At 39.4% G+C, this 14,071-nt stretch overlaps 1 protein-coding gene across 1 annotated transcript in view; it reads left to right on the top strand.

Moving 5' to 3' along the window:
* LOC127568849 (latent-transforming growth factor beta-binding protein 2-like) overlaps nt 1-14,071 on the top strand; it is a 391,147-nt gene that overhangs the window by 211,528 nt on the left and 165,548 nt on the right. Inside the window, exons 11-13 of the mRNA XM_052013064.1 lie at nt 2,935-3,099; nt 6,823-7,017; nt 13,528-13,547. Coding sequence (XP_051869024.1) covers nt 2,935-3,099; nt 6,823-7,017; nt 13,528-13,547 — 380 coding nt within the window. The remainder of the gene's footprint in view (nt 1-2,934; nt 3,100-6,822; nt 7,018-13,527; nt 13,548-14,071) is intronic.

Consider the following 14,071-nt stretch of genomic DNA (forward strand, 5'->3'; position numbering starts at 1 on the left):
ACCAACTTGTGGAAATCCATGCCCATGACCACTCAGGTGGAGAAGGAGCATCCAGGCTGGTATTGAGATACTCAAGGCTATGTTTCAGAAACACACAGAAGCCTTCTGAAAGTGGTGGATCAAGTGCACTACCTCTCATTATGCCCTCCACCTCCACCTACCCTGTCACCCACTTCCTGATCTTATCATACCTGATCCATCACCCACCTCTTGCCCCATCATTGGAAGAGTCTACACATTGGTCTATTTAGCCACTTCAGAACCCAGAAGATCAGAGTGGAAGTAAGTCATCTTCAATCCTGAGGGATTGCCTGACAAGAAGCAGATCCAGTTTGGTCCCTCATTCCAAAGACCTACAGGTTGGTAGGCTGCTGTAAACCACTCCAGAGGTTGGCAGGAGAATTGCAAGGAGGGAGTGCAGAGAGTTGATAGGCATGTGAGAGAATAAGTTACAGGGAAATGTCCTGTGTGCTTTTGTCATTCATTATGAGATGAGAGGAGACATGATGGAAGTGTACAAAATATTGAGAGGAATAGATAGAGTGGACAGCCAGTGCCTCTTTCCCAGGGCACCAATGCTCAATACAAGAGGGCATGGCTTTAAAGTAATGGGTGGGAAGTTCAAGGGAGATATAAGAGGAAGGTTTTTTATCCAGGGAGTGGTTGGGGCATGGGATGCGCTGCCTGGGGCGGTGGTGGAGGTAGGTACATTGGTCAAGTTCAAGAGATTACTAGATAAACATATGGAGGAATTTAAAATAGAGGGATATGTGGGAGGAAGGGGTTAGATAGTCTTAGGCAAGGTTTAAAGGTTGGCACAACATTGTGGGCTGAAGCTGTACTGTTCTATGTTGAAGTTGCAGAAGCAGAGCCCAAGTTCCATCACCAATAGTACTGCAGTGGGTTAGGAAGGTAGCTCCTGATCACCCTCAATGTCAACTAAAAGTGAATAGCAAATATTGTTCTTCCAGCAATCTCCTGCACCTGCCCATGAATGATAATAAATAACTCAGATCCCTGCAGTATCCAAAAATCTATCACTCCTTTCTTGAATATACTCGGCAACTGAATCGCCAGTCTTCTTGGGTCAAGAATTCCAAAGGTTTATTGCACATTGGGTGAAAAAAATCTAATCATCTCTCTCTCTGCACTCCCTACTAAGTGACTAACACAGCCCAGCGCATCATGGACACCAGCCTCCCTTTCTTGGACTCTGTCTTTACCTCTCGCTGTCTTGGTGAAGCAACCGCATAAGCAAAGACCCCAACCACCTGGGTCATTCTCTCTTCTCTCCTCTCTCCTCTTCCATCAGGTAGAAGACACAGGAGCCTGAGGGCACGTACCACCAGACTTAAGGACAGCTTCTACCCCACTGTGATAAGACTATCGAACAGTTCGCTTATGCAATGAGATAGACGCTGACCTCATGATCTACCTTGTTGTGACCTTGTATCTTATTGCACTGCACTTTCTCTGTAGCTGTGACACTTTACTCTGTACTGTTATTTTTACCTGTACTACATCAATGCACTCTGTAAACCCAATGTAACTGCACTGTGTAATGAATTGACCTGTACGATCGGTATGCAAGACAAGTTTTTCACTGTACCTCGGTACAAGTGACAATAATAAACCAATACCAATACCAATTGTGAGACTCTGATCCCCGCTTGTGGCAATGGTGGCCACAAATGCTCTTGTGCTTAAAAAGGACAGCAGATTTGTATTTCATAGAGCCAGTGACATTCTTCTGGGACAGAACATCAGGTGACCAAGTGATTGCTATAGTGTTGTGATACCTTCACAGTTCCATCCATCATCAATGGAATCTGGAGCCACAGCACAACTCAGAATTTCTATTGTGGTGCCCATACAAAGGTTGGCTTCTTCCTGTGTTGCAAAGGAAACTGTGATCAATTCTGGTTGCATCAAAGAAAAAACACAAATGCATTAGAGAAAGTCCAGAAAATATTTACAAGAATGATTCCTGAGATAAGAAATTACAGTTACAAGGATATATCAGAGATGCTGAGTCTGTTTTCTTTAGAGAAGGTTGTGGGGAGATCTCATCGAAATATATAAAATGATGAGAGGTTTGCACAGAAGCATTTCCCTCTGGTAGTAGGGTCGAGGACGAAGGTAGCAGGTAGTAAGTAAAGGGAAAGAGAATTAAGAGTGACACGAGAAAAATTGTTTTGTTTATGCAGAGTGGCCTCCTCCTATGCTGCAGCCAATCTATGATTCAACAAAACATATTTTGAAAATATTTTGCCAATACTTTCAGAGCTAATTTAGAAAACTAATTGAGAAAACAGGGAAAACAAAGAAAACTACGTAATTTAGAAATCTAAGAACTTTTGTCGGTATTAGATAGGTAGATAGCTATCTTTATTAGTCACATGTACATCGAAATACACAGTAAAATGCATCTTTTTGCATAGAGTGTTCTGGGGGCAGTCTGTAAGCATCGCCACGCTTCCAGCGCCAAAATTACATGCCCACAACTTCCTAACCTGTATGTCTTTGGAATGTGGGAGGAAATCGGAGCCCCCAGAGGAAACCCATGCAGACACAGGGAGAGCGTACAAACTCCTTACAGACAGTGGCCGGAATTGAACCCGGGTCGCTGGCGCTGTAATAGTGTTACATACATAAGTACGCAACGATAGGACATCCGAAGATTCCCTCCAGATTAGTTACTATTACCATATAGGGAAATATGGTATTCCATCACACCTAATAGCATGATACATAGTGCACCATACTGTGATGTTGTTTATAAATTATTTATCATATATTAAAAAATATATAGACATAACACTTTCTAGATTTCAAATTCTGAGTAAGTTGAGGTGTTGGAGATAATTTACCTTCTGTCCTGCTCTCCTATGAGTCAAGTTTTTAAGTAATTTTGTAATTTGTTCTTCTTTACAGCGGACAAGGCGGTTTCTGCAGAACTGGGACCCTGTTTCAGATCAGTGTCCAGTGGAAACTGTTCTCTGCCTCTCTCTCAGCAAATTGCAAAGCAGATCTGTTGCTGTAGTCGCGTGGGCAAAGGATGGGGTAAAAACTGTGAAAAGTGTCCACTTTCTGGCTCAGGTAATATCTGTTAGGCCTTCTGCAAAATTATTATGATTATTTAATAATGTCATGTCCACTGTATCAGATTTTTGTTAATGGATTACCAAGGTACTATTGGGAAGAAAACCAGAAATTCTTACCCAATTTGACTATTTGATTATTTGACTTTAACTTTCTCAAATGTTTTGATGGGACTTGAACTCTGCTCTGGGTAAATGGTTCAGAACTCTGGCTCCTGGACATGTAATATAACTACTGTGTATTATCTCAAAAGCAATCACAACTGAGATTCCATTTTGCAAATGAAGTCATAAAATTCACACATGCATATACATACTTAATCATATTTCCTAATTTGTGCGTCATCAAATGAAGGATCTAATGGACCCATTATAGTGTCTGGCTACAGGGTTAAGGGAGGCTGAGACTTCTTGATTCAGCCCAAATTTTCATTCTGGTTTCCACATTAGATGACTAAAGCTGTGACAGAAGAGTGAAATTGAGCTCTGTGAGTGTTATTGAGCCCCTGTGCATAAAATTTCCTTACTGAAATTTTCCTTTGACAGAATTTGGCAACATGGGACACCTACTTGCAAGTAACCACCCATGCCATTCCTGCCTGTTATGTAAACGATAGACAGCCTGAAATATATATTTAAGACTGGATTCACGATCATCTTTGTATCAGCTACTGCTTTGCTGCAGAATACAATTGTCCCTATTTTGTAGGTGAATGAAAGAATCTCAAAGTCAAAGTCGAGTTTATTGTCATAAACATAGGTGCAATGAAAAACTTATTTGCATCTCTGAGGTGAGCAGGTGGGAATGTGGGGAGAGTACAATGGGATAAGTGTAAATGATGATCAGGGTGGACTCAGTGGGGCATAGGACTTGTTTCCATGCTGCATGACTCCATTATTATTTGGCATCATCAGGTTTTGTGTAAAGTTACTGTTCTTTTCTCTTGATTATGGGTTCCCAAAATAAATCAGGCTGCTGACTCTAAAGGTGCTATTGAAGCAATGGGCTATTGAAGAAATATTGAAGCATTCCACTTCAATTCCGCATCCCGATGGCCACACACTTCAATTTCATATCCCATTCCCATACTGACATGTGTATCTACGGCCTCCTCTACTGCCACATTGAGGCCAGGCACAGGTTGGAGGAACAGCACCTCATATTCCGCCTTGGGAGTCTCCAACCTGATGGCCTCAACATCAACTTCTGTAACTTCTGGTAACCCCACCCCTTTGCCTCCCCCCCCCCCCCACCACTCCTTTGTCTCCCCTTATTCCTATGGCTCCTTTCCCCCACCTTGATGACCGGCCCATCTCCTCTCCCCCCTCCTTTATTCCATGGTTCACTTCCCTCTCCTACCAGATTCCTTCTTCAGCCCTTTGCCTCTTCTACCTATCACCTCTCAACTTATTATATCTTCTCCCCCTCTCACCTGGACTCGCCTATCGCCTGAACTCACCTATCCTCTGCCTGCGTATGCTCCTCCCCCTTCCCCCTCCCCCCACTTTCTTATTCTGGCTTCTGCCCTCTTCCTTTCCAGTCCTGATGAAGGGTCTCGGCTCAAAACGTTGACTGTTTATTTCCCTCTATGGATGCTGCCTGACCTGCTGAGTTCCTCCAGCACTTTTTGTGTATTGCTCCAGATTCCAGCATCTGCATAATTTCTTATGTCTCTTGAAGAAATGGGGTGGTTTTATTCTACAAGCCAATGGTTCATGTATTTAACAGATTTCTGGTATTAGTGAATGGGCGGCATGGTAGCGTAGCGGTTAGCGCAACGCTATTACAGTGCCAGCAATCGGGGTTCGATTCCCGTCGCTGTCTGTAAGGAGTTTGTACATTCTCCTGTGTCTGTGTGGGTTTCCTCCAGGTGCTCCAGTTTCCTCCCACATTCCAAAGATGTACGGGTAGGTTAATATAGGTTTAAAATGGGCGGTGCAGACTCGTTGGGCTGGAAGGGCCTGTTACCATGCTATAAATAAAATTTTAAAAAAAACGTTCCCATGGGTTAGGAAGACGCCCTTGTGGTACCAGTATTTAAATATGCCAGTAAAGCAAAGCCAAGAATTTATATGCAGATTAGTTTCAGTTCCATTACAGGCAAATTGCATTTTAGTGGTACTCTACAGATGAAAAGTGATTTTTAGAATCACCAAAGAAGATGCAGGTCATACCTCATCAACCAGTTTGGACATATTGAGCAAATTAATGTTCATGGATGTAGGTAATATAGTTATCATTCAGTGCCTTGCTTTACAAAAATCTGTCGGCAAGGTGCCATATAGCACTTAAAATAGGCTCATATGGGGTTAGTTGGAAGATTTTGCATTGGATAAAACATTGATTGTATCTTAATTGAAAATTATTAGGATTGTCAGTGGTTCTGCATAGAGATTGGTTGTTAGTAGAATTACTTAAGTAACAGTTCTGGATCCAACCCTTTGTGCCATATTTATGAATTCTGCACATAAATATTGGTGATGGGATCTGTGTAATAAAAACATGATTACAAGTAGACCATAGTGGAGTGAGAAATGGGCCCTGTTTGGATTTTTTTTTCATTTCCTCCTTCACAGTTAAGTGCTGACTTCTTCAGGAGAAGGGATAAAACCAGTACATCTGGCATATTTCACCTTGTTGAAAATGGCTCTGATCAAATTGCAGTTTTCCAACATAGATATACAGGGTTGGAGGATTGGACTCAAAATATTTTGGGAGAGACAGAATGAATATATGTTTTTGTGACAGTTCCAAAGAATAGTATGGAATTTGAAGGTCTATTAATGGGTAATTTAAAAAATACTGGAGAAAAGATTGCATGCAATTCAAAAAATTCCATAAATATTAAATAAAACTTGCAGGTCTAGCATCTGTAGTATCAATACCTTAGGTCAGAATTGTGTGCAGGCCCTCCCCGGGATATGAACACCAGACTTAGACACCCATACATACAAGTGTGGTCCCATAAATGTTATTAAATTCGAATGAAAACCAGTCTTGGGGGAAAAAAAGAAGTCTGCTTACATGTAACCTCCCTGAAGTAATCAGACACCATTGTCTCTTAAGAACACAGGGTACCAGGTCCACTGTGGGAGTTGCTTGTCAATTTCCATTCACTTCTTTTGATACTTGTACAACCACATTCTATTAAACAATGTAATATCCACTGAATCTTCAAGCCCATCAAAACCAGTCATTGAGTATGGGACATCCTGATTTTGTACCATTGTAACTAGGCAGGGTAAAACAATAAGTAAATGTTCATGTTAATTGGCCCTTATCCACACCATTCATTACAGTAGTGGAGGTATGGTTACTGTATTGAGTAATTTTGTGTATTGTGGAATCAATTTCTGGATGTTTTTAAAAATGGAACCCATTCGTATCCTGGGGATGGCCTGAATGGCAGTTTCTCCCATTATATCAGAGGTATAATACATTGTTGCATTGTTGTAGTGGCCTTGCAATATCTGTCTTGCATTGGAGCTCAGCATTTAACTTGAAAATAAACATTAGATTCACTTCTGCTCAGGGAAAAAATTCAAAATATGCAGCCAGCCCTTAAATAACAGGAGATAGAGTCATCATCATCATAATAATGTTGTATGTTTTAGCAACCATTTTTATTTGGGCATTTATTCTTTCAACAGTTTGACAGCTGAAGTCATATGTACTTCTGTTTTTAAGTACAACTAATTTAGAAATTTCCTTTGATTTCAGTTGTTTTCAACGAAATCTGCCCAGCAGGTCATGGTTATCATTACTCCAGGTCTCACGTCCAGATCTTGATGAGACCTGCTGAAGAAGAGGAAATAGCTCATGTTGCCCTAGAAAAGTATCTTGACAACCAGCGGAGCACTGTCAAGGATTCCAAGTTAATTTCAAAGGAAGAAAATTATGTAAGCTTAGAACGATGTAAGTACTGGATTTAGGTTAAACATCCCCAATTCTATATGCTATATTTGAACTCAGAGAAATTTGAACTTACACTAGGCTAACAAGATGAGAATCCTTCCTAACATTAATAATGGATTAGTCACAGAATTAGCTTGGGACAACTAGAATCATTTTGATGGGGGTATAGAGGGAGATTTGTTTCGCATTCAGGAACACTGTTCCATAATCATGAGTGCCAGTTCCTGAATGCATAAACTTTGGAAAAAAAATCAGTTCTCCATTCAGTTCCTTAAAAATTGATAAACAGGATCCAAATCATGTAATAAAAGTAGCACAGTAAATGTAAATAATATGTACAATGAGGTGGTAACATGAGCAAAAAAAATTATTTTTTACAAATATCTAAAATCTTTCCACAAAATGATAAACTACAGGTTTATTTTGAACCATTTGCTCTTTTCATTTTAATTTTCTTAACATAGGACATACAACAACAGTAAAGCACAGGAATAGGCCCTTCAACCCATGATGTCTGTGCCAACAATTACAGTAAATTAAACTAATCCCATCTGTCTACATATGATCCCTATCCCTCCATTCCTTGCATGTAATTGGTTTATTATCGTCACATGTACTGAGGTAGAGTGTAAAGCTTTTGTTTGCATGCCATCCAGACAGATCCTTCCATGCACAAGTACATCAAGGTAGTACAAAAGGAAAAAAAACAGAATTCATAATATAATATTAGTTATAGAGAAAGTGCATTGCAGGTAGACTAATAAAGTGCAAGGGCCATGATGAGTTAGATTGAGAAGCAGATTTAAGAGAATATTGTTAATTCTTACAGTCTTAGAACTGAGGTTTGAAAGAGTAGAACAATTATAATAAATGTAATGAATAGATCTATTGTAGCCATCTTGCAAAGAGTTGCCACACTCTGGCAGCATGTTGGAATGTCCATGTGCCTATCTAAACACCTCTTAAGCATCACTATAATATCTGCTTTCACCATCACCCTCGCAGTGCATTCCAGGCACCTACTGCTCCCGATATTTAAAAAAAACTTGCCTCACACATTTCCTTTAAACTTTCCCCTTACCTTAAAGCTATGCCCTCTAGTATTTGACATTCACACCCTGGGAAAAAGATTATGTACCCCATCTACACCTCTGATAATTTTTATAAACTTCTGTCACATCTCCCCTATAATGCAGTGATCAAAACTGCAGACAATATTCCAAATGTGGCCTAACCAAAGTTTTATACAGCTGCAACATGACTTCCAGACTTTTATACTCAATGCCTCAACCAATGAAGGCTGTTTGCCTTCTTTACCACTCTATCCATTTGTATCACTACTTTCATGGAGCTGTGAACTTGGACCCCAAAATCCCTCTGTACATCAATGCTCCCAAAAATTCTGCCATTTGCTATAAAATTTTCTCTTGCATTTAACCTCCCAAAATGCAACACCACACAGAATAATCTCCTTCTGCCATTTCTCCACCCATATCTCCAACTGATCTATATCCTGATATATCATTTGGCAACCTTCTTCATTATCCACAGCTCCACCAATTTTTGTATCATCTGCAAACTAACTAATCAGCCCACCTACATTTTATTCCAAATGGTTTATGTATATCACAAACAAGAGAGGTCACAGCATTGATCCCTGCAGAACACCACTGGTCACAGTCCGCCAGTCAGAGAAACACCCCTCTACTATTACCCTCTGTCTTCTATGGCCACGTCAGTTTTGAATCTTATCTACCATGGATTTGATGTGTCTTAATTTTCTGGATCACCCTGCCATGAGGGATCTTGTCAAATGCCTTGCTAATCTCCACGAAGACATCATCCACTTTCCTACCCTCATCAATCATCCTTAATTGGACTCAGCAAGGACATTTCATGGCCCTTTTTGTCCGTGCTGATTCCCTGTTTGAGTTCTTTCCTGCTTTCTTTATATTCTTCAGGTCTCTGTCTGATTTCAGCTTCACAATCCTTAGATGTGCTTCCTTTCTTTTTGACTAAATTTACAATATCTCTTGTCATCCAAGTTTCCCAAATCTTGCCGTCCTCGTCTTTCTTCCTTACTGGAACATGTCAGTCCTGAATTCTGATCAGCTGGTCTTTAAACAACTCCCACGTGTCAGATGTAGACTTACCAATCTACTCTCCCCAGCTCCTGCCTATTAATGTTGTAATTTGCCTTCCCCCAATTTAGCACTTCCCCTCAAGGTGCAGACTTATTCTTATTTATGAATATCTTGAAACTTAAGGAGTTGTATCACTGTTCTGAAAATGCTCTTCTACTGAAATCCCAATCACTTCGCAAGGCTTATTCATCAATACAAGATCCCGTCTGGCACTTTCCCTGGTTCAGCTATCAACATACTGTTTCAAGAAACCCCATTGGAGGCACCTAACAAATTCTACAACTAAGCCTTTTGCACTAAGGAAGTCCTTATCAATATTGAGGAAATTAAAGTCACCCATTACGATAACCCTGTTGCTTTTACATCTTTCTATAATCTTCCTACACCTTTCTTACTTCTGAGCTCTATCCATATTTCCTCAGTCAATGAGCCCTCCAGTATATCCTCTCTGTGTTCAGCTATGACATTCTCTCTATAATGCAGCTCCCCCACCTTTTTTACATCCCTATCTATCACATATGAAATATCAAAACACTGGAACGTTGAGTTACCTGTCCTGCTCCTCTCTCAACCAAGTCTTTATAATGGCCACAACATCATAGTTCCATGCACTAATCCAGGCTCTCATCTGATTTACCAACGATACTCCTTGCATTAAAATAAACACAATGAGGTCCATCAGTCTCTCCATATTCATTAACCTTGCCCTACTGTCCTTCCCACCAGCCTTACTTGGCCCCTCAATCCCTCCACGTGCAGGCTTCCCCTCTACCATGTTACCTTAAACCCTCCTGAGTATAATTAGCTGACCTCCCTGAAAACATACCCTCTCTCATCGAATATTTTCTCTTCTGTCATGCCACACTTGTATCTCTGCCATTTATTACCGCTATTGCCTTTTTTATTTAGAACCCAATGTAACAAATGGTGATAGAGAGTCATGATGAGAGGGCGGGATTGTAAAATTGGTAAATAGTGATGAGTGTAATGCGTTGGAAAAGAAAATATCTTTTTACTGAACTAATTTAGTTTTGAAATGCGAGATCTAATTTTAAGCACGAACTTTACAACCATATCATATTTTTTGTGCTATGAATTTCTGAAAATATACTTTAGTGTTACTACTTCTATTATAAACTGAGGTGAAGTTTTTCTTAATGTGGGCCATTGACAATGGCAAGTATCATATCTAACCAAATGCTTGGAATAAAGATAAAAGAGTACCTGTTTAATAGAAAGATCATCACATGTCACACTTAAAAATTTTGAAAGATAAGAAGGTAACAATTAATAACCAGAAATGAAATTGTAGAATCTAGTGCTTATAAAAGAAATTATTTAACATTTGATGAATTAATAATGAATCAGAAGTGTGTCATGAATGATGTGAGCTTGTTAATCTTAAAGTAATTCAAAAATGAGAATGTATCTATCTTGCAATATACAGAAAGGTACTTGTGAAATTATGTTATTTTGAGAGGTAAGTACATTAATGACACATTTTTGTGTTTGATACTTGAGATTCATGGGGAGAATATTAATGTTTTAATGAAGTAAATGAACTAGAAACTATTGTGTGTTACTGCTTTGTCATATTTATGAATTTGTAATTACATACTTGTTTTAGACATTTTCTTGTAATCTTTGCTCTATATGGTTTTGGACTGTCCAAGGAAAATGATTTTAAATGATCTTGTTCATGTAACATTCAACAGGTTTAGATAAACAATTCACTATTAAGTACTTTAAAAATTATTTTGTTGTAAAATTGAAGTCCTTTATTTATAGCTGCTAAGGGTGCATTTGCACTTTAGGTTCTGTCATTTCACATTTTAATCAACTGTGTAGAGCAGTGTAAATCTGGAACAAAGAACTAACTTGACTCTCAAATAAAGTGGGATAACTTCTCTTCCAGTGTGGAGCTTAACTTCATACTGCGATTAGATGGGGTGCTAGCTCTGGATTTAAAGTATAATAAGCTATATTGTTAGACTATAATCACTTTTCTTCAATGCTACAATTGTTAGAAGGTTCAATCGCCTGGCTTTGCAAATAGCAGACATTGCAATACCCAGCTGGTAATTTATACTTGGTGGGCACTTTTTGGTCTGATGTCCTCTCCAGTAAATCTGAAGTATAACTGAGTATGTTGTAGGATCTTTTCTGTAGAAGAGCTAAGATTTGAGGAACAGATTTTGTAAATAATTGATTTATCTAGTATCTTAAGGAACATCAACCATATACATGAGATATTTTTGTTGCTTTTAAATATTCTGACTTTTTTTATTTCTCTCTGTATCCCCAACTTTCCACCCTTCCCCCAGCATTCCATGTTCCAAGGAAATCGAATCCAGTCTATCCAGTCCCTCTTCATAGCTGAAAAGTTTAATCTCAGGCAACATCCTGGTAAATCACCTCTGTCCCCACTCCAGTACAATCACACCTTTTGGATATTACAGTGACAAGAACTGCACATAGTACTCCAGCTGTGGTCTGAGTAATGACTTATATAGTTGTATCATAATCTTCCTGCTCTGAGATTCTATGCCCTGGCTAATGATTCCCATTCTGAATGCCTTCTTAACCAACTCGTGCTTCTGCCTTCAAGGATCCTTGGAAATGTACACCAAGGTCTCTCTGTTCCTCAGTACTTTCTGTGGCCCTACCATACATAAAGTCAGAGTTACGTAGCATGGAAACAGGCCTTCGGCTCAACTGGTCCATGCTGACCAAAATGCCTTTGTAAGCTAGTCACATTTGCCTGTGTTTAGCCCATATCCCTCATTCATAATTCTATTACTTTTAAAATAGTTATGGAGAAAGGTAGGACTGGTCCACAAGTTAAAGACCTAAATTGGGTCAGGGCCAATTTTGAACAAATTAGGCAGGGACTAGCAGAGGTTAATTCAGTGAGACTGTTTGCAGATAAAGGGATGTCTGGTAAGTAGGAGGCTTTTAAAAGTCTGATAGCAAGAGTTCAGGGACAGCACGTTTCTGTTCGGGTGAAGGAAGCCTTGGTTGACAAGAGATATTGAGGCTTTGATCAGGAAAAAAGAAGCATCGGGTTTAGGCAGTCAGGATCAAGCAAATCCCTTGATGAGTATAAAAAGTGTAGGAGTACACAAGAGGGAAAGTGAGAGGGCAGAAAGAGGGCATTAGATGGATCTGGCAGGCAAAGTTAAGGAAAATCACAAGAGCTTCTTCAGGTTTACTAAGAGTAAAAGGTGGCTAGGGAGAGAATAATTCCCCTTAAAGACCACCGTGACCCCCTGTCTATGTATGGAGCAACAGATGGATGAGGTTCTTATTCAATATTTTTCATCTAAAAGTAGTATCACAGGTAGATAGGGTGGTGAAGAAGGTGCTTGGCATGCTGGCCTTCATCAATCAGGGCAATGAGTATGGGAGTTGTGATTTTATGTTGCAATTGTACAAGGCATTGGTGAGGCTACCCTTGGAGATTGTTTACAGTTTTGGTTACCCTGTAATAGGAAAGACATAATTAAGCTGGAAAGAGTGCAAAGATTTACGAGAATGTTGCCAGGATTTGAGGGCCTTAATTATAGGGAGAGGTTGGGCAGGCTAGGACTTTATTCCTTGGAGTGTAGGAGATTGAGCAGTGACCTTATAGAGGTGTATAAAATCATGAGGAGCACAGATAAGGTGAATACACAGTCTTTTTCCCAGAGTTGGGGAAATCAAGAACTAGGTTTAAGGTAAGAGATTTAAAAAGAGCAACTTCTTCAATGCAGAGGATGGTGTGCATATGGAACACCATCACGAGATGCCAATGAAAGTGGTTGGGTCAGGGACAATTACATTTAAAAGACATTTGGACGGGTACATGGATTGGAAAGATTTTGAGGGATATGGGCCAAATGGGTCTAGCTTAGATAGGCACCTTGGTCGGCATGGATGATATTTGTCTGAGGCGCCTGTTTCCGTGTTGTATTATTCTGTGACTCTAAATCTTTACAGAGGATTGCCCAGTCTCAGAGTACTTTAATTTTATGGAATTTTAGAAGGCCTCCCTGCTTTTATTAGTCCCAGAAAAATAACTTCTAACTCCTTTTTGTCCAAATTGCTGAATGATACCTATCAGAGCACTCACAGCATACACCCTTTGAACTCCAAAATAGCAAGGCCCAATTTGCATTTTAAATTGTGTTCTACTTGCCTATGAACCAATCCAATGACTCATCAGGAGATCTATGGAAAAGTTTCATCATCACTGCCAATAAATCACTGTCCTCCATATGTGGATTGGTACATCCCTATATCTGTATGTGGAGACATGAAAACTAGCAAATTTAAGTAGTATATTCTTCATTATAAAAAGATAATTTCTGCAACTTTTTTTTTGCAGATGATACTTCAATAAAAACAGTAAGTATGGTTAAGTGACTTAAATTATAGAAAATAAGTGAATAATTATTTGTTACTGTTAGCAATTAGTTGAATCATTATTTATGCAAGTTTGAGACTACCCTTTTAGTTTTATGGTTATCAAACTTTATTGTAATTAGGTTCATGATGAATTGCAACATGGATTTTCATGTTGATTGAATTCATATTGGCTTTAATCCTTTAAATGTGATTCTCAATCTGAACCATTAAAATTGCAAAACAAGCAAAAGTGACACAGAACATGATATGTATTTTAAAACAAGTACCAGATGGTCATTGTACAGCCATGGGCATGTTGCATCAAAATCCAATGGCATAAAGGAAAACATGGCATCCAAGACCAAGGCTAGTTCCCTCCCCCATGTTCCAAACATGCCTCTTGTAGTCCTGACCAATGCTCTGATTCCACTCCTACAATCTTGGAGTTTCTTTCCACTGCAACATAACTGCAGTGAAGTGGGAGGCACAATTACATTTTGAATAGAACACCTGGATCAAATTTG

The sequence above is a fragment of the Pristis pectinata genome, chromosome 1 (assembly GCF_009764475.1).
Source record: "Pristis pectinata isolate sPriPec2 chromosome 1, sPriPec2.1.pri, whole genome shotgun sequence".
Taxonomy (NCBI): Eukaryota; Metazoa; Chordata; class Chondrichthyes; order Rhinopristiformes; family Pristidae; genus Pristis; species Pristis pectinata.